This window comes from Engraulis encrasicolus, chromosome 20, assembly GCF_034702125.1.
Source record: "Engraulis encrasicolus isolate BLACKSEA-1 chromosome 20, IST_EnEncr_1.0, whole genome shotgun sequence".
Taxonomy (NCBI): domain Eukaryota; kingdom Metazoa; phylum Chordata; class Actinopteri; order Clupeiformes; family Engraulidae; genus Engraulis; species Engraulis encrasicolus.
This window is the reverse complement of record NC_085876.1, coordinates 24,419,807-24,442,306: the sequence shown is the minus strand read 5'-3', so window position 1 is coordinate 24,442,306 and position 22,500 is coordinate 24,419,807. Positions and strand designations below refer to the sequence as shown.

General features: G+C 44.5%; 1 protein-coding gene across 1 annotated transcript in view; it reads right to left on the bottom strand.

The window, feature by feature from the left end:
• Positions 1-22,500, bottom strand: part of rapgef5a (Rap guanine nucleotide exchange factor (GEF) 5a) — a 117,804-nt gene that overhangs the window by 81,675 nt on the left and 13,629 nt on the right. The window contains exons 2-5 of the mRNA XM_063185647.1: positions 12,839-12,889; positions 8,428-8,534; positions 5,727-5,848; positions 2,156-2,318 (exon numbers count right to left, since the gene is read on the bottom strand). Coding sequence (XP_063041717.1) covers positions 2,156-2,318; positions 5,727-5,848; positions 8,428-8,534; positions 12,839-12,889 — 443 coding nt within the window. The remainder of the gene's footprint in view (positions 1-2,155; positions 2,319-5,726; positions 5,849-8,427; positions 8,535-12,838; positions 12,890-22,500) is intronic.

The following is a 22,500-nucleotide window of genomic DNA, read 5'->3' as shown; positions in this document are numbered from 1 at the left end:
GTTAGAGCAAGGTTCTGTGTGTTGGTGAATGCTAGTAGTAATTGTAAATAGTGACGTTAAAAATGAGTGGTTGTGGAACGAAATAGCGACCAGGGCAGAGGAGGAGAGCCGACTGTCAGAGTAGTGTGACCGTAGCTGTCAGTTCAGTTGTCTTCTGAAATGTTCAGAGTCCTGGCGCAACTAAGTTGGAAAGCCCACGCCATCGGAAAGAAAAAAAAGCAACCAACGACGAAGCTGTGGAAGTAACAAAGGAAGCGAAGATTCCCGAGATATTATTTACTTTTAATGAAACTAGGCTTCTTGTCATTTTGTTGCGCATGGTAGAGAAGAGCTCCTCCTCTCTCCTCTCCTTTTCCTCTCATCTCTTCTCCTTCCTTGGGGTGTGCGTATGTAAGGTTTTGTAGTGTTTGGCTGTGTGCTTGGTTACTGTATGTTAAAGGTCTGTTATGTGAGTGGCTTGTGTGATGTGATTCAGCTGTTTTCAGAGGAATTGAACAAAAACTAATCAAATTAATTAGGCCTAAGTAATGAAAGTAAAAAATAAAGCAGAAGCTAAAAAATAATGAAAAAATATATAGCCTATAATATGCTTATTATGTAGGCATATAGTAGCCTATGCAGGCCTATAGTGTATCTGTGTTGTAGAAACAGTTGGACAAAATGACCATTTAATTAGATAATGCATAGTTTATTTTGGCGAGATAAAAAAAAATGGCTAGTTGAACTTCTGTTTGGCTGGTAAGAAAAAATGTCCACTAGCCAAATTGGCTGGTGGTGGAAAAAGTTAATTTAGAGCCCTGCTCGCACACACTCGCACACACACACGCAAGCACGCACACACACACAGACACACACATGCACAGTATCATTGAACTAAGTTGCGTGACATACATGTAGATGGTGATGGGTGAGTGTCAATGTGTGTTTGTGTAGATGGTGATGTGTGAGGGTCTATGTGTGTCTGTGTAGATCACTGGTTCTCAACCTTTTCTGAACGCCCACTTGACCTCACCTTAAGCCTCCCAACGCCCCCTAGCCCCCCCCACTAGTGTAGATGGTGATGTGTGAGGTTCTGTGTGTGAGTGTTGCTCATCTATTGCTGCATAGCAGTGAATCCCAAAGAGGAGTGCGCTTACCCTTATGTAAGCCTACTGCAGGGGGTTCGTGGAAAAATTTAATAACAAAATGTATGCAGCATAGTTATGTCAGGATACAGGAAGGGATACAGAGCATAAGTGCGGGGGGTACACATGGTGTCAAAATGTGTAGGTGGTATGCAAGATAGACAAGGTTGGGAAGCACTGTGTTACTGTAGCAAGGCAATTCCTGTAAATGTGGTCATGTATGTGTCATGTGTTTAAAGGGACACTGTGTGAGATTTTTAGTTGTTTATTTCCAGAATTCATGCTGCCCATTCACTAATGTTACCTTTTTCATGAATACTTACCACCACCATCAAATTCTAAGTATTCATTATGACTGGAAAAATTGCACTTTTCATACATGAAAAGGGGGATCTTCTCCATGGTCCGCCATTTTGAATTTCCAAAAATAGCCATTTTTTGCTGCAAAAATGACTCTACTTGGACCATACTAGAAAATATTTGTTTATTTCTTAGTAAACTTTCATGTAAATATCAAATTTGGCAATAGCCAACCCAGTTTCAACGAGCAGCATAGTTGCAATACCTTTTTTGACCATTTCCTGCACGGTGTCCCTTTAATGTCTGCGTGCGCATGTGTTTCCCCTCCGGAGTAGGTCAATGCGTGTTCAGTAGTTGTGAGCACCTGTGTGTTTTGTGTCTCGTGGAACCAAGACAGAGTGTGTGTGCAACTGCCCATGGTGTGTGTGTTTCTGTGTGTGTGGGTGTGTGTTCCAAAATAATTTGATTTATACCTTTTGCTTGATTCTTGGATCCAAATAAAATGAATCGCATACAATATATATGTGTGCGTGTGTGCACAATATAGGTACATATGGTGTGTGTGTGTGTGTGTGTGCACAATAGACATGCCTGTGTGTGTATGTGCACAATAGACATGCCTGTGTGTGTGTGTGTGTGTGTGTGTGTGTGTGTGTGTGTGTGTGTGTGTGTGTGTGTGTGTGTGTGTGTGTGTGTGTGTGTGTGTGTGTGTAGTGTAGTGTTGTACTCACGGGCTGACGACTCTGAACTGCACGTAGGGCACCAGCTGTGTGAGCAGGCGGACTCCGTTCTGCCACTCCTCCTCGTTGCGGAAGTCACAGCCGCGCTCCTCGCACTCCTCAAAGGAGAACTGGTAGTAGGTGTTGGAGTCCTCAAACACCACGCGCTGGTCCACTATATGGACGGAGACACACACACACGCACGCACACAGGTACAGACACACACACACACACACACACACACATATACCCATGCATGTACAGGCACACGCACATGCAGGCACGAGCACACACGAACACACACACACACACACACACAAACACAAACACAAACACACATTAGGATTATGAACACAAATACTGAAACACAGTTTACTAGAGATAGCAACTGGCTCACACATCAACACACACATATGCATACAGAGATTAGACGCACACATACAAAACACACACATGTCAGATACAGTGGAGAAAAGTCTATTTTATTTGATTCCATTGGACTGTGAACATGGAGCTTCTGAACTCAATCAGCTGATGCTGTTGGAAAGGTGAAAGGTGAAGAGGTGACCAGGCCGGGAGGTCACAACTCTTGATACAAGGACACACACACACACACACACACACATACACACAGAGACATTGATCTGCTTTGAAGAGGAATCCGTGTTGTTTTCCTACGCAGTTGCATTGATCAAAGAGATCGGGTTATCAGCGTGTATTGGTCTGGTGGAGATTGAGTTGGTCTGACTCTGCTGCTGTTATCAACGTATTGCACTGGTTTGTTGGTGATAATCGAGTTTGGCTCGAATCTATTATTCAGTGGCTAAAGCTATCACTAGGGACAACATGCCCTACAATTATGATCACCCCTTTAAGCGGCTAAGTTGGTCTGAACGTGCCATCGATGCATCGGCCCGGTTAGGATGGCGGCGATCGAGGATGCCTTCAATCTATTATTCAGCAGGTGAGGCAATCGCAGGAGCCAATCGTCCAATAAAGATCATCCCTAAAGCCTGTTTTCAAAGCCACTGATGTAATTAAGTCATATCCACAGGGGAACATCAGTGTCCATTCTAATTTCTCAACTCAACTGAACATCAATACTAACGGCCGCCGGCCATCTGATCCATTCACTCAGATAAAGAAAGCCGTTCAGTTCAAGAGTATGATTGTGTTCTCTGTTTTTCAGCCTGTGACTGTACCCTGCATTGGTAACTCTTTATTTTATGGAGTCATTTCTAGTGTGACTAAATGCATCAGTGTGTAATTACACTGTATGCCTAATCCTACCTAATCCTACCTTAACCCTTAGATACAGTGCAAGTATGTAATGTTGCATGTTACACTACTTATGTACTTTGTTACACTGTAGCTAATTAAGAGAGGGTGAAATTAAGTAGAACCCTCTGCATTTTCCCTGCAAATTTCTCTTTTAGGATCTGGATAAAGCCACCCCCTCTGATCATTCTCCCTGTAAATACACAGTAAAAACTGGAGTGTTAATGCAACACTAACAGAGTCGATTTAACACCTTCTAGAGTTTATTTGGTCCCAAAGCACTCTCTAAGTGTTGAATTAACACTGCATTTTTTACTGTGTACCTTATATCTTCCATAACTTGTACCTATACTGATGCTAACCCTATTTTCTGTATAGATTCCATTCTCAACTTATAACCATCTCACTTGCGCTAGCTGTACATAGCTGTATTTCATATGTAAATACTGCCTGTCTGTACACACTGTACTTATCTAGCCTGGGCCCGCCCATCCTGCATTGGCGGTCAAAAAAACCAGGCAAGCGTATATCTGTAACACATTGCCCTTCTGCTATTTGCACTTCTTTTTTATATGTATATATTTGTAGGGATTTTTTGCCTTTATTTTTGACAGGACAATGGAGGAGAGACAGGAAATGAGTGGGGAGAGAACGACAGGGAAGGATCAGCAAATGACCCGGGCCGAAATCGAACCCGGGTCGCCAGTGTTAGGCCACGGCAGGGCCACTATTTGCACTTCTGATTAGATGCTAAACTGCATTTCGCTGCCCTGTATTTATAGTAATGACAAAGCTGAATCTAATCTAAAAAATAAAAGTGTCTGCTAAATGTAATATAATTGGAGCTAGCGCTCCTCATCTTACACCTCACCTGTATAATGTAAACATGCACGCACACGCATTTTGACTCTGACCTTCTTTGTCTTTTTTGTTTTGCACTCACACAATAAAAGCACTTTTCTTCAGCACAAAGCACATTTTTCAGCTTTGGATTCATTCCTGTTTTTTTTGTTTGCTTGTTCTGCAATGATGCATAAAGAGTTTTTCTTAAAAAAACACACACACACACACACACAGTGCCATTTTTAAACACAAACAAGTTCTAAAATAAAAATCCAAAATTACAGATTTCAGACTCAGATGCTTGTTAAGAAAAGCATCGCAGCTGCCTTCTGGCCGCCTACTGTGAACCGCTACAGTGTCCAGCCCGGATGGCTGCACACTTTGCTCGGCCCAAACACGGCCCACACTCGGCCCAGACGAGGGCACCTTTTCTTTATTCAGGACGAGTTCTAATATAATATATATACATGCCTTCTTTTTCTGCACTTCCAGCACATTTACGGTGGATGGATCCCCCTGGGTGCTTGGGCACAGCTCTGCTTTTGCTGGCCCAGCGTAGTGTGCCACAGCGTCACGTCGCGCCATAATAGGACATGAATAAGATGATATATGGGAAGAGCATGGAGGATGGTGTTTGTGTTTGTGTGTGTGTGTGTGTGTGTGTGTGTGTGTGTGTGTGTGTGTGCGCGTGTGTGCGCGTGTGTGCGCGTGTGTGACAGAGAAAGAGAGAGAGAAAGCATTTGTGATTGTGTGTGTGTGTCTGTGTGTGTGAATGTTTGTGTGTGACAGAGAAAGAGAGGGGGAGAGCATTTGTGATTGTGTGTGTGTGTGACAGAGAAAGAGAGAGAGAGAGCATTTGTGATTGTGTGTGTGTGTCTGTGTGTGTGTATGTTTGTGTGTGACAGAGAAAGAGAGGGAGAGAGCATTTGTGATTGTGTGTGTGTGTGTGTGTGTGTGTGTGTGTGTGTGTGTGTGTGTGTGTGTGTGTGTGTGTGTGTGTGTGTGTGTGTGTGTGTGTGTGTGGGATAGTGTGTGTGGGATAGTGTGTGTGTGTGTGTGTGTGTGTGTGTGTGTGTGTGTGTGGGATAGTGTGTGTGTGTGTGTGTGTGTGTGTGTGTGTGTGTGTGTGTGTGTGTGTGTGTGTGTGTGTGTGTGTGTGTGATAGTGTTTGCGTGCGTCTGTGTGTGTGTGTGTGTGTGTGTGTGTGATAGTGTGTGTGTGTGTGTGTGTGTGTGTGTGTGTGTGTGTGATAGTGTTTGCGTGCGTCTGTGTGATAGTGTGTGCGTGCGTCTGTGTGTGTGTGTGTGTGTGTGTGTGATAGTGTGTGCGTGCGTCTGTGTGTGTGTGTGTGTGTGTGTGTGTGTGTGTGTGTGTGTGTGTGCGTCTGTGTGTGTGTGTCTGTGTGTGTGTGTGTGTGTGTGTGTGATAGTGTGTGTGTGCGTCCGTGTGTGTGTGTCTTACCTGAGTGTAGTATGCCCAGCTCCAGCAGCACCTGCCAGATCCTGGCTCCCATCATCCGGCACTGAACGAACACACACTGCTCCAACAACCACTGGACCAGCTCCACACCCACATAGCTCCTCCTGGACACAACACAACACACACACACTAATGTTTATGATGGGCACAAACACACACTGCTCCAACAACCACTGGACCAGCTCCACACCCAAATAGCTCCTCCTGCACACAACACAACACAACACACACACACACACACATTAATGTTTATGATAGGTATGAACACACACTGCTCCAACAGCCACTGGACCAGCTCCACACCCACAGAGCTCCTCCTGGACACAACACAACACACATTAATGTTTGTGATGGGCACAAACACACACTGTTCCTCCAACAGCCAGGGGACCATATCCACACCCACACAGCTTCTCTTACACACGCACGCACGCACGCGCGCACGCACGCACGCACGCACGCACGCACGCACGCACGCAAGCACGCACACACTGCTTCAGCAACCCATGCATAGGTTCCACACCCACATGACTTAAACACCAACACCTTGACAACCATGTCCTCCCTTTTATATACATACAGCATACAAACAGACACACCCTCACATGTCCCATATTTTTAGATATACACCCACTAGCTCTTGCACTAAGCCACCAAGCTGCCTATGAAAGGCAACAAAGCACTGACAATCATGTGAATGCATTAGACAGAGAAAGATAGAGGGAGCGGGGAGAGAGAGAGAGATAGAAAGAGAGAGAGAGAGAGAGAGAGAGAGAGAGAGAGAGAGAGAGAGAGAGAGAGAGAGAGCAACCATCAACCATCTCTTATCAATCACACAGACACATTAGTTTGGTGTCAGCACAATGGCGTGCTTCTTCTATGGTAATCACTGGGCAGAGGCAGAGAGACCATTCTAGGTCCACTGAAAAGCATGCACGCTAAAGACCAACGGCATACATCAAGACAAACACACACCGAGTGCACTAGCTTTACACACGCACGCACGCACGCACACACAAACGCACACACACCTAGTCAAACAGGCTGCTCAAATAATGGCTGGTCAATCTTAAAGAGATCTTAAAGAGATCCTGAAAAAAGCACTTACATAAGTTATATTTACATATATCTTGAATGGTGTACTCCCATAGACTAGTGATTAAATAACCTGTGTCCCTAGCTAGTGGAGCTGTAATAGTATATCTGTCTCCTCCTGAGGATAAGGAGGATACAGTGACTTGAGAGAGAGTGAGTGAAAGAGAGAGTGCATGTGGAAGAGAGCACGAGAGAGAGAGAGAGAGAGAGAGAGAGAGAGAGAGAGAGAGAGAGAGAGAGAGAGAGAGAGAGAGAGAGAGAGAGAGAGAGAGAGAGACTGACAGAGACAGACAGACGGAGACAGACAGAGATGCAATCTAAGTAAGGCTAGGATTACCATAGTAGTGTGCCATGGTCAGGTTCAGGTTCCCTGTGTGTGTGTGTGTGTGCAGGTACCAGTGTTAATGTTTGTGGTACCTGCTTAACCACAACTAAGGGACTTCACACAGCACACACTGTACTGCACCCTCATCCCCTATACAAGCTGAAAAGGTTAGGCATAGACATAGGCATGCACACTAAACACACACACACACACACACACACACACACACACACACACACACACACACACACACACACACACACACACACACACACACACACACACACACACACACACACACACACACACACACACACACACACACACACGACCCTAAAATGACCGCCCTTTTTGTCTTTGTCAGCTGATTTTTCTTCAGTACACCCTGCACAAGTTCTCTGGAGCCCCACCCCCTCAAGACACAGTTGCTCTCTTATTGGCTGAGGGTCCTGTCACTCCAGGGGGAGTGCGGGTAGATTGGCCTAAAGCCAGCAGAACACAGCAGAGAGCAAAAAATACTGATGACAAGTTTAACACGACAAAACACACAAGCAAACACACATGCACATGTACATATACGCACGCATGTACACATATATCTCACACACACACACACACACACACACACACACACACACACACACACACACACACACACACACACACACACACACACACACACACACACACACACACACACACACACACACACACACACACGCACGCGAAATCCACACAAGCTTGTGAACATTCTCTTACACAACAACATCCTGACAAATGCTGAAAAAAGAAAAGCACACACACAAACACAGTAAGGAAATTTTAGAAATACCTCACAAACACAGAAAAAAAGAAACACACACGCACACATACACACAATACTGATATGAAGTGTTCTAAATTACAGTGAAGAAAAACATAAAGTGTCAAACAAAAACAGACACACACAAATCACACACAATACAATACAAACAAGCGCTTGCGGCACACACACACAGGGCCGCTGACAGTTTTTGCTAGGCCCAGGACAAAGTCATCCAATCCAATATGTACAATGAAAAAAGGACCCAATTTTGGGCCCCCTCTGTCCCTGGGCCCAGGACAACAGACCCCTTTGTGTGTGTGTGTGTGTGTGTGTGTGTCCCCGTCGGCTTCCCTGCACGCACACACACACACACACACACACACACACACACACACACACACACACACACACACACACACACACACACACACACACACACACACACGATGGGGACTAACCGTATGATCCTGGCCAGGTGGATCTTGTCTTTGGCGGGGTAGGGTCCATGGGACAGGAAGGCGTTCCTCAACGCTCGGCCTGCGCACGGGAAACTCTGGGAACAAGTCTGACACAACACATACAGGCTGTCTGTTAGGCATCAAATGAGTGACTGTGTGTGTGTGTGTGTGTGTGTGTGTGTGTGTGTGTGTGTGTGTGTGTGTGTGTGTGTGTGTGTGTGTGTGTGTGTGTGTGTGTGTGTGTGTGTGTGTGTGTGTGTGTGTGTACATGCACACCAACGGCACAGACATCCACAGTACATCCACAGAACGTGTTCGTTATCAGTCAGAAACGGTTAGAATGCATGAAAACAAATCATGCCTTGCACACAGGAACGCGGTGTAAGCGCGGCGCATGTCCGTCCTGACCGGACATGTCCGCGTTACTCCTTGAAAATAGAACTCAAGTCTATTTTTCTGCGCGGACGTCCGTGTTCAATCTGCGGCTCCCATTGAAAATGAGTGGCTGCTGCCCGCGGATAGAACATGGACGTTGACTGTGCAGTGTGAAAGGCAGCCCACGAACCTCTCGGACTCGCACTGCTCACAGAGACGTTAAGGAAACGTGCTGTCTGGGTGTGCATGTACCGTGTGTGTGTGTGTGTGCGTGCGTGAGTGCGTGCGTGCGTGCGTGCGCAGGGAAGACGGCAAGGGGGGACACAAAGGGGTCAGTTGTCCCGGGCCCAGGGAGAGATGGGGCCCAGAATTCGGTCCTCACTACATTGTATGTATTGGATGGAGGGCCCTTTCAAATGGCTTTGTCCTGGGCCCAGCAAAAGCTGTCAGCGGGTCTGTGTGTGTGTGTTTGTGTATGTGTGAGAGAGAGATTGTTTCATGACTTACTCCTTGAGTGCGAGTGTAAGTGTAAGTGTAAGTGTAAGTGTAAGTGTAAGTGTGTGTGTGGGGGGGGGGGGGGTTCAGAGACAAAGAGAGACAGAAAGAGATAGGCAAAGACAGACAGATCACTTTGCATGGTGATTTGAATGGGTTCACTAGGTTGTGTGGCTGGGTTCACTAGGTTGTGTGGCTGGAGGTGCAAGAACAGCAGTGTCATATTCGCTGAATCACTTGCTAATCAAGTTCTATGGCAAAAAAACCACACCTCACAAAACATTACCTGCACACACACGCACGCACGCATGCACGCACGCACACACACTTGCGCACACACGCGCGCACGAACAGGCGCAAACACAGGCGCACACACAGTCGCGCACACACACACACACACACACACACACACACACACACACACACACACACACACACACACACACACACACACACACACACACACACACACACACACACACACACACACACACACACCTGTTTACATAAAACACAAGGTGATGTCATTGTGCTTTCCCCCACAAAAGACTCATTTTGCATAACAAACAAATGATGTCATTCCGCAGCATGCCCTGCCAAAAACACTGCCTTCAGGAAAGATTACCTGGCTCACCGCTCTTTCCCTTCATCCCCCTCTTTTCACTTCCTCTCTTCTACGTCTCTCCACCCAGTGTTTCCTCCTTTCATAAAGGCCCATATACCCTGGCCAGAAGACATAAATCCTTCTCTGACCCAACAGAATTAGCCAGGTCACCACTGGACTACGTATATCACAAGTGAGATACAGTTTGGGAATCATCCATTCATTAATTTCATAGTGGCGCACTGGAGCTCCATCTTACACTAGGAACAAATAGCAGGCGAAACGAGTGAGGTGAAAAGAAGCGAAATTCAGTGTTCCAGTCTGACAGCTCAACCGTCATTAGGTCGTTGCGGCGAATGATCAAATGGAATGGAACAGTGATGTTGATTTGGTTGGCCGCCGCAGGCGAAATTCGCTCCTCATTTGCATGATATTAAACTTTGTTTTATAATTTCGCTCCTGTTCGCTTGCCTTTGCCTCCCTCATAGGAATGAATGGCAAAGTTCGCTTGGGAAAATTTGCGTCTAGAGTATGTGTCCCTACCGTTAACTGTCTATGCGAAACCAGCTTTCCATCAAGCGTTAGTTTCAACATGGTGAATCTGAAAACAGACTACAAGTTTTCGTTTGTCTAATAATATGTCTTGCTCTCCCTCCCTGTTCAGTGTTTGAGATTCCAAACTCGGGTGAAGATTTCAGCGAGGGTTCTCCATATTGTACTTCAGATTGGAACGAGCTCAAAAGGCAGTAGGGGAATTCCATGGCTACATCAGAAAGACATCATTCAAGGATCCAAATATCTCACTTTTGTATTGGGTGCAAAGCAAAACCTTTTCACTCATTAATATTTTAAGTTTCTCTTCTAATTTAATTTCAAAACATAGTAAGAATGAACAATCAAGCTTAATGAGGACATTAATACTGTTCATTTGGCAGACATTTTTGGCATAAATAGGCCAACGGTTGCAGCTACTGATGAGGAGTGGCACAGATTTTGCAGAGTTTAATCTGCAAAGCTGGGAAAACTGTTAGAGTAGAGTAGAGTAGAGCAGAGTAGTTGCTTTATTCATCCCAAGGGGAAATTAAGGTGATATGAATGATTGCCATGATGGTCATAGATACTGTCTCAACGATACGCTGTTTCATGTGCACAAGTGTTCTTCCAGTTAGCTGCTGTACTCTTTTCTTTGAACATGTACTGTATTATCTATTACATTATCTGAAATTACATGACATTACTTTTATCGAAAACACTTATTTTAGATACAGGGTATTGGTTACAGTCCCTGGAGAAATGTGGGGTGAGGTGCCCTGCTCCCAAGCAATTAAGCCATGAGGATGGTAATGGATTCGAACCTTTTTCCAATTCTAAGGCCAACCACCTAACCATCAGGTCACACAGCTGACTGTTAGTTGACAGTTACACCCCTTTTCGACTCGTACACTTAAAAAAAACCTCAGTTTCGCTCTATTGCATTCGATTACCTGAACACGACACCATTCACCACAAAATGCAGCCCAAGTATTAAAGTTGAACTGAAAATCTAACCTTGGAACATGTATTGTCCACCCTGTGATTTCAGCAAGGCTTGTGCAACCAATCAATCAATGAATCAATCAATGGGGATCAATTCATTTTAGGCAGATCAATTAAAACCTCAGCTGGTTTAGAGAGAGCAACCTTACCCTAAGCTGCTCTGCGCTGGTCTTTAGCGTTAGCTTGCTAGCTTTCCCTTGTGAGAGCCGCTCATTAGCATAGCATGTGCTGTAGCGCTGTAGCGAAGCTTGAGCAGTTTAGCAGTAGAGCTTTAGCTAAATGGCTCCATCATGTTAGAAGGATTACAGAGGGGTTTTGGAGAAGCCTTGCGTCCATTAGCATAACTACAAGCACGGGGTGCTAGGAAGAGGAAGAGGAAGAGGAAGAGGAAGAGGAAGAGGAAGGAGAAGAGAAGAGAAGAGAAGAGAAGAGAAGAGAAGAGAAGAGAAGAGAAGAGAAGAGAAGAGAAGAGAAGAGAAAGGAGTGGTTGAGGATGAGGATGAGAAAGTGTGGGGAAGAGAAAGAGACAAGTAGGGGAAGGCAGGATAGGAAGAGGAGGAGGAAGATAACGGAGGAGGAGGAGGAAGATGAGAGGAAGAGGATGGGAAGAGGAGGAAGAGAAAGAGAGACAAGAAAGCAGAAGAGGAGGAGAGTAGAATAAGGAGAACAGGAAGAGGAGGTGAAAAGAGTAGGAGGAAGACAGACAGGAGGAAAGGGAGGAGGGGAAAAGGAGGAAGAAGAAATAGGAGGAGGAGACGGAGAGGAAGACTTATGAAGATGAAGAGGAGAGATTAACATGGCAAGCCCTCTGAGCTCTGGCTGCCTCCTACGGGACCTTCTGATTGAGAATGCACACACACGTCCACATGCAGCACGGAAACGAACACATACACACACACACACACATTCAGTAGCTCTGTCCATATATACTTCAGAATACTGTGCACCTGTTCATCTGGGCTGAATGCATGGATTCAGACATACAAAAATATATGAATCTACAACATTGGGCAGTCTCTGTGTGTGTGTGTGTGTGTGTGTGTGTGTGTGTGTGTGTGTGTGTGTGTGTGTGTGTGTGTGTGTGTGTGTGTGTGTGTGTGTGTGTGTGTGTGTGTGTGTAACCATGCAGTGCTTTAGAGCAGAGGCATGCAGAGTGCATATGCTTACTGTGTGTGTGTGTGTGTGTGTGTGTGTGTGTGTGCGTGTGTGTGCGCGTGTGTGTGTGTGTGTGTGTGTGTGTAGGCGCACGTATTAGTGCAAATGTATGTGTGTGTGTGTGTGTGTGTGTGTGTGTGTGTGTGTCTGTGTGTGTGTGTGTCTGTGTGTGTGTGTGTGCATGTCTGTATATGCGAGTGTGTGTACATGTGTGTGCGACGGCCGTGCGTGTATAGATTTCCCTACCTTTTGTCGTGGTGGTGCTGCGCTCGGCCCAGGGATGGTGTCGGGGGACTGCTGCCAAGACACAATCGATAAACACACACAAGGTCATTACGGCAGCACGCATGCACGCACACGCGCGCACGCACGCACAGAGCTAAAACAAACAACAGAACTGGACTTCACAGCAGTAACACACTAGTGACATGAAATCCACACACACTACGGAGAGTTAACCCTGTGAGTTCACATTGTGCGCGTACGCGCACACGCACCTCAGTCCTTTCATTACACAGTACAAGGGCACAATTTCAAACATGCTAACATGTTAGGAGTGAATATCGCCTCCAATGCTTTCCTCCCTTTTAGTAATTATATTACTTCTGAAAGATAGATATGAATACCACTAACTGCCAGACTCAGAGCTGTATCCCTGAAACTCCCCAAATCTCAGATTAGTAACCATTTTAAGCCTCCAAAATGCAATTAGTTTATGTGCCAATTATAGTGCGTTAGTACAGATGATTTGGTTCAAATCCGCCAACTCATTCCAAAGCTATCGCGTTAGGGTCATTTCACGTGAAATCAGACACTTTGGGACCCGACCGACCCGGATTTCGATCATACTTGGTGTGCCTTTTCAGTAGCAAGGTAGCACCCAGCCTGCATTGGTTTGAATCTGACACTAATATTAAGGGAGAAACAGACTAGGAAAGGTTCACATGTGAGGGTAGGACACTATACATTCAGCCTTGAATATATCAGTCAGTGTTAGTCACAAAAAGATGCCTGTGGTGTTGTTTGAAAGCTCTTTTCTGGCTCTACATATTACACAATCACCTTGGAATACAACTACTCTCAGAATATGAATTATGATAAATTGAAAAATTAAAAATTGAATATCTAAAAAAACTCATATTTTAAAATGGCCAGTTCCTTGTCCAAACGTAGCCGGCAATGTCATGAGCAGCACCTAAAATGCTGGTGTTCGGTTTGTTATTCATTTCAGAGAGAATTTGACTCACAAATATGGCATCATACAGACCACTTACTAATAATATGGTAATACCATAGTAGCATCACATGACAAAACCAAAACAAAACAAAAATGGTCAGTGTCCATGGTCCCAGGTTTCAGAAACTAGGCAGATGTCCATTTATACACACCAAATGATGATATGTGAATGTTTGAACATTCCTTCTCTGTGTACCTGTGCCATCTTCCCTTTACCGTACTTTAAAGAGATAATCAATGGCTACACTCTCATTTTGTACTCTACCAGTGAATTTGAAGCAACAGCTGTGTCTTTTGTAGATAATGTATAAGTACGTCCCGTTGCAGTTACAGGTTCCACTACCAGAAGCACATCCTGATGATCCATGACAAGTCTATCTGGTCTGAAGGGAAAGGTGAAGGATGGAGATGGCCCATGAGGATGCAGGAAGTTCAGTTTCACCTCTCCAGTGCTCGGCATACATTCCTCAGCACATGCTAGCCACCAGTTGCCATCATATACAGCTACAACATACCCTTTGATGCTTGAAAATGTAACACATTCCTTTACTGAGCTCACTCTTTCAACTCTGCCTTCTCTGAATGCTGAAAATGGCCAAACTTCCACTGTGTCCATTGACAATGGGCAGAAGCTGTGTAGTTTTTGAGTACCTGGAATAGTTCTTGCAGATTCAAACCTTTTCAACAGGTTCTCAGCTTCATGATGGTACATCTCTGTTGTGGCAAACTGGCAATGGATGTTCTTGACATTATCCTTGACAAATTCAAACAGTTGGTATGGCGTTACAATTTAATTGTCAATAGGACGTTGCAGACTTCCTGCACAATATAGAACCAAAAAATTTGTGCCACCACGAGGCAGATTTTCACATACCTGCAGAGTGGCACTTTTTTTCCACATCACATGGCAAAGGTCCATGTGATGGCGTTGGAGGGACAGTTAAATGGCTTGCTGCACGAGCAAGTCTGCAACGTCCTATTGACAATTAAATTATAACGCCATACCAACTGTTTGAATTTGTCAAGGATAATGTCAAGAACATCCATTGCCAGTTTGCCACAACAGAGATGTACCATCATGAAGCTGAGAACCTGTTGAAAAGGTTTGAATCTGCAAGAACTATTGCAGGTACTCAAAAACTACACAGCTTCTGCCCATTGTCAATGGACACAGTGGAAGTTTGGCCATTTTCAGCATTCAGAGAAGGCAGAGTTGAAAGAGTGAGCCCAGTAAAGGAATGTGTTACATTTTCAAGCATCAAAGGGTATGTTGTAGCTGTATATGATGGCAACTGGTGGCTAGCATGTGCTGAGGAATGTATGCCGAGCACTGGAGAGGTGAAACTGAACTCCCTGCATCCTCATGGGCCATCTCCATCCTTCACTTTTCCCTTCAGACCAGATAGACTTGTCATGGATCATCAGGATGTGCTTCTGGTAGTGGAACCTGTAACTGCAACGGGACATACTTATACATTATCTACAAAAGACACAGCTGCTGCTTCAAATGCACTGGTAGAGTACACAATGAGAGTGTAGCCATTGATTGTCTCTTTAAAGTATGGTAAAGGGAAGATGGCACAGGTACACAGAGAAGGAATGTTCAAACATTCACATATCATCATTTGGTGTGTATAAATGGACATCTGCCTTAGTTTCTGAAACCTGGGACCATTGTGACCATTTTTGTTTTGTTTTTGTTTTTTCATGGGATGCTACTATGGTATTACCATATTATTAGTAAGTGGTCTGTATGATGCCATATTTGTGAGTCAACTTCTCTCTGAAATGAATAACAAACCGAACACCAGCATTTAAGGTGCTGCTCATGACATTGCCGGCTACGTTTGGACAAGGAACTGGCCATTTTAAAATATGAGTTTTTTAGATATTCAATTTTTAATTTTTCAATTTATCATAATTCATATTCTGAGAGTAGTTGTATTCCAAGGTGATTGTGTAATATGTAGAGCCAGAAAAGAGCTTTCAAACAACACCACAGGCATCTTTTTGTGACTAACACTGACTGATATATTCAAGGCTGAATGTATAGTGTCCTACCCTCACATGTGAACCTTTCCTAGTCTGTTTCTCCCTTAATATTAGTGTCAGATTCAAACCAATGCAGTTCTGGGGTGCTACCTTGCTACTGAAAAGGCACACCAAGTATGATCGAAATCCGGGTCGGTCGGGTCCCAAAGTGTCTGATTTCACGTGAAATGACCCTTAACACAAAATACCCACGGTAGCAGCGGCCAGGGCAAAACCATTATATAGTTTATATTGTTACTATATAACATTATACTGTATGATGAACATTATTCATTTTTAAACCGATTGTTTTGAGTGAATGAATGAATGAATGAATGAATGAATGAATGAATGAATGAATGAATGAATGAATGAATACCCTGCCATTATAGAATCTTGCACCGAGTGGTTTTAACAAAAAGAGTGAGAGAAAGCTAGAGAGAGCAGGTGAGCAAGAGAGAGAAAGTGTGTGTGTGTGAGAGAGAGAGAGAGAGAGAGAGAGAGAGAGAGAGAGAGAGAGAGAGAGAGAGAGAGAGAGAGAGAGAGAGAGAGAGAGACAGAGAGACAGAGAGACAGAGAGAGAGAGGAGGGAAAAAGGTGTTGCTGGTGTATTCACAGGTTTTCCACTCCAGGCCCCTGCTGATGGAGACAGAGAGAGAGGGAGGCTTCCATTTGCATGAACCCAGTGAACTCTCACTAGACCGAGCTCAGATGAAACACCACAGCACGTAGCCACGTACACGCACACACACACGCGCGCACACACACACACACACACGGAAACAGTGAACCCTCCGCAGACTCAGAGGTTCAGATCAAACACTACTGCAGTCATATGCAAGCACACACACACACGGGCACACACACGCAGGCGCACGCACACACACACACACACACACACACACACACACACACACACACACACACACACACACACACACACACACACACACACACACACACACACACACACACACACACACACACGGGCACACACACACGCACACACACACACACACACACACACACACACACACCAAACCCACGGCAGACAGCTCAGATCAAACACCACTGCAGCCAGTGGGCAGTCTAGCACATTATTATTCTCCCTTGTACCTCTCTACACTAGCTGCCTACACACGCACACGCACACGCACACGCACACGCACACGCACACACACACACACTATATACACAGTATGAAACCCAGCAGGTGGTGTAAGGAAGGCTCTCTCTCTCCTCAAGCATTATACACAGGTCAACTGTAGGGTGCCGATCAGCGTCTACTCCAGTAGGCTACTGCAGGAGGAGAGGAGACTAGCCAGCAGCACTGCAAAATAAAGCAAATAACTCCCTTATATTTACTTTACTATACCGATATCATCTATAACTATCTATAATAATCATCTTCATCATCTACAATCATTATCATTGTTATTTTTATTTGTATTATTATTATTATTATTATTATTATTATTATTATTATTATTATTATTTTAATGTTGGGTATGGGCCAGCACTCAACTCTACCGCATTAATGCAGAAGGAGAGTCTGACTCCTGGAATAGTCAGTCCTGAAAATACAGAAAGTACCTTCCTCACATTGCCTTCACTGAACACGCAAAAAAAAGGCCTGCATCGAGGAGGCAACAGCGCTTTCAGACTTGCATTTGCTTCATAATGACACTATACGTTATGCTGTATTGCAGTTTGGAAAGTCAGGCATTCCTGAGCTTTTAGGTATGGCTCCAGGAGATGTAACTTAAAGGGGCACTGTGTGAGATTTTTAGTTGTTTATTTCCAGAAATCATGCCAGCCATTCAATAATATTACCTTTTTCATGAATACTTACCACCAGCATCAAATTCTAAGTATGCATTATGACTGGAAATAATACATTTTTCATACATGAAAAGTGGGATATTCTCCATGGTCCGCCATTTTGAATTTCCAAAAATAGCCATTTTTAGCTGCAAAAATGACTGTACTTGGGCCATACTAGAAAATATTAATTTATTACTTAGTAAACTTTCATGAAAAGATAAAATTTGGCAATAGGCAACACATTTTCAATGAGCAGCATAGTTGCAGTACCTTTTTTGACCATTTCCTGCACAGTGTCCCTTCAACCAATACCCTGTATTAACAACTTTAAGTCATTTTTGGATAATAGTACTAGCAGCTAAGTGTAATATGTGTATGTGTAATGTAATTTCCCCATTTTCCAGGTTGATTGAAAATGAGCAACATGATTTTCCCTGATCAATGAGGACGACCACCTGCCATACTACCATACGCCTCTGTGAATAAAATCAGTCGTATAAGTGATGCAGCAGAATACAAATGTGCTAGGTGTAGCCAGCCAGGGAGGGGCGCGTGAGAACCCCACGGTGACCCGCCTTATTGATCCCAGCTCTGATATTTTGCAGAGCTGGTGGAAAAGCAGGTCAACGCGGGCCGACATGGAAATCATCTGCTGTCGACATTACAGTACAGTATGTGGCGGTGGCCTTGCTGAGGAAGACGCCTGACTAGGTCACTACAGAGGGAACATGCACACACGCTCACACACGCGCATGCACACGCGCACACGCACACACACAAATAGGGTGTATAGTAGGCCTGTAATGATATTGTATCGAACCGAGAAATCGCGATACACAGACTCACGATACTACATCGTGATACAGGAAGGCAGTATCGTGATACGCCCTTTCAAAGTATTGTTGCCCTGCAGTCCAGAAAACGACCACATGATATGAAGTGATAGTGCTTCCAAGCTTCAAATCATCATTATTATATTTTATCTTTTTTAAAAATTAAAAAAAATATTAGTAGCTTCTTGTTACCTATTCTACCTATAAACTATCAAAATTTGTATTCATAATTTTATTTTACAATGTTGGCTATGTGAAATCGTGATGTATATCAAACCGTAGGTCATAAATTGTGATACGAACCGAATCGTGAGTTAAGTGTCGTTACAGCCCTAGTGTATAGTAGTGAATTTATCATTGTTTCGCAGTCTTACTTTCAACACCTCCAGACAGCAGGATGAAATACGTAGGCGTACTCCATGAGAGGGTAATGAATTTGACTCTCAACTACAGTAGGTGTTGAATTTACTTACACTCCTTCATTCCACACTTGCAGTGTCGAATTTAACGAGGGCAGACACACACAGAGGACAGAGAGGCTGACCAAAATCCCACCCCCACTCCTCTGTATTGAACTAGCTGTAGAGCTTGGGATGGAATGACCTTCACTTAAAGAAAAACTATTTAATGTGTCCTAAGTATCTCATGACCATGTGATAATGTAAAAAAAAAAACAAAGTACAAGGCTTTGGTTGAATATTTGGTATGAAATGACACAGTGGCATCACTGAGGACAACAGCTGACTGTCTGACTACAGAAGGGGCGCAGGGAAGCACGGGTGCACACACACACACGTACACACACCAGTGTACACACACACGTGTACACACACGTGTACACACACACACACGTGTACACACACACACACGTGTACACACACACACACACACACACACACACACACACACGTACACACACACGTACACACACACACACGTGTACACACACACACGTACACACACGTGTACACACACACACGTACACACACGTGTACACACACACACGTACACACACGTGTACACACACACACACACACACACACACGTGTATACACACACACACACGTACACACACACACACACACACACACACACACACACACACACACACACACAGACACACACACACACGTGTACACACACACACAGTGTACACACACACATATATGCACACACACGTACACACACACACACACACACGTACACACACACACACACACACACACACACGTACACACACACGCGTGTACACACACACACACACACACACACACACACGTACACACACACACACACACACGTACACACACACACACACACACACACACACACACACACGCACACACACACACACAAAGGGGATGGAGGGGAGAGGGAGTCTCCCTCACTCCCTCACTGATCTCACTTGCCTCTCAAATTAGCCTTCTGTGCTGAGCAGACGAAGGAAGCGGAGACTCTTGCCTCATTAGGCTCAAGTACAACGAGTGTGTGTGGGTGTGTGGGTGTGTGCGCATGTGCGCGTGCTTCTGTGCGTGCGTGTACAACAAGGGGACAAATCCTCATTAGTGTCATGGTCACACATTACCGCTCCACGGGCCGTCTGCCTGGGATGCAGCGCCGCACAGCAGCCTCTTCCTGTTTCACAACACAACACAACACCACTGCCTCACTACCCTGCCTCACACAACACAACACAACACCACTGCCTCACTACCACACCGCCTCACACAACACAACACCACTGCCTCACTACCACACCGCCTCACACAACACAACACAACACAACACAACACAACACAACACAACACAACACAACGCAACACAACACCACTGCCTCACTACCACCCTGCCTCACACAACACAACACAACACCACTGCCTCACTACCACCCTGCCTCACACAACACAACACAACACCACTGCCTCACTACCACACTGCCTCACACAACACAACACAACTGCCTCACTACCACACGCCCCACACTGCTAACCCGCCAAGCCAAGCTACAAAATGAAAAGTTTAGCCTGGTGGCACTGCCGTAGCCAACCGGTAGGGTTCGACTCCCGGCCCGGGGCGTTTGACCGATCAATCCCAGTCTCTCTCTCCCCACTCGCTTCCTGTCACCACCTTCACTGTCCCATCATAAATAAAGTAAAAAAGACCAAAAAAAATATCTGAGGAAGGGCGGTGGTGACCTCAAATGTCACAAAAATAAAAAGGGACTAAAAGAGAGTTCATCTGTGTGCGGGTCTGCCTTGCCTTACATTGAACATCATGTTTTGACCCTGAACCCAGTTAAAAGAAAATGGAAGTGTGTGAGATTTCACTGGGATTTGTGGTACTGTACCTACCAATAACCATTGCCATTCAAAATGCCTTGTGGTTGGAGGACGGCTTTGCTGTTGCTGTTTTACACAACAAGGGAAAAGGGTAATTTCACGTGAAATTAGGCATTTTAGGCCCGACTAGCACAGATTTTAAAGATATTTGGTATGCTTTTTTTAGTGAAATGGTGGAACCCCAGAACTGCATTTGCAGACAAATCTGACAACAATATTCAGGGAGACACAGATCAAGAAAGTTTGAATTAGTTGGGCAGCACACCATGCCTTCATCCTGGTGGGGGCCCAGGTTCACGTCCAGCCTTGTTATTTCCCCCATCCTTTCCTCACTCTCACTCCCACTCGTTTCCCATCACTCTTTCACAATCCTATCTAAAATAAAAGGCATTTTTTTAAAAAGCACAAAAAAAAGCTAGAGGAGAAAAACACCAACACGGTTAGTCTCTCCAACACCACGACTGCTGGCACGGCATCTCGTTCATCTGTAGTGTCTCAGCATGACACCCAGGATGTCACCAAAACTCGCTACTTCGTCCATATAACCCTGACTGAACTGGAGAGGGATGCACATTTTCCCAGGGCCCCAGGGCTAGGTCTGCGTATCCAAAAGGAGAGAGAATGTGTGCACACCACACCAGTTCATGTTCTAGAGCAGTAGCTTCAAGCGGGACCAAAAGCTTTGAAATGAAAATAAATGATAAAAGTTGCACTCTTTTCCAAGGCCTCCGGGCTTGGTCTGAATATCCAAACAGAGAGAATGCACACACTTCGTGCCACTGCAGTACGCACGTACCATTAGCTTTAAGCAGGGCCAAAAGCTTCAAAATGAACATAAATGTACACGAATAAAAACAATCAATTACATTTGGAGCGTGTTTCAAAAAACCCAAATGCTCTTAAACCAGAATTTCTAATAGCTTCAAAATAAAAATAATGTACACGAATAACAACAATCGATTTCCTTTGGAGCGTGTTTAAAAACACCCAAATGCTCCTAAACCAGAATTTCTTAAAACAACGTTTCGGACAAAATCATCTTTCATCATAAGGCCATGTCTGATTGAGTATCCCCAAACACAATGGTGCTGTGTAGGGAGGCACGATGCATCGGCCTTGACATCGGTATCGGACGATATTTGACATTTCTCAACACATCGGTCCGATGGATAAAACTGGGCCGATGTTTTTTTTTATAAATGTTACGATTCTTAATCTTATTGGTTCTGATATGTTTGTTAACATTTTAAAAGATTGGACTTGTCAGTGACTTTCATTGTTTGTCTTCTAGTTTGTCTCTATTTTTTATCTAATTTTATCACAGGGAGTTGAAAAGTGTACTTGGAAATAAAAGAAGAGGACATTCAAAAATTCAGTTTTCATCATTGTCAGTCTGTATTAAATGTAATCTCTTTTTAAAAAAATAATAAACATCAGTATCGGTTAATATCGGTTATCGGCCAAAATCACGATATCAATATCGGAATCGGCCAAAACATTTCCCATCGTGCATCCCTAGTGCTGTGGAGATTGTGGGTGTGTGTTGAGTGAATTATGCATGGCTTTTGCATGACTTTCAGGCAGTGAGCTGAGCTCCTTAATGATGCTCAGACAAAAGCAGATATTTTTACTGCCGCTTTAAAA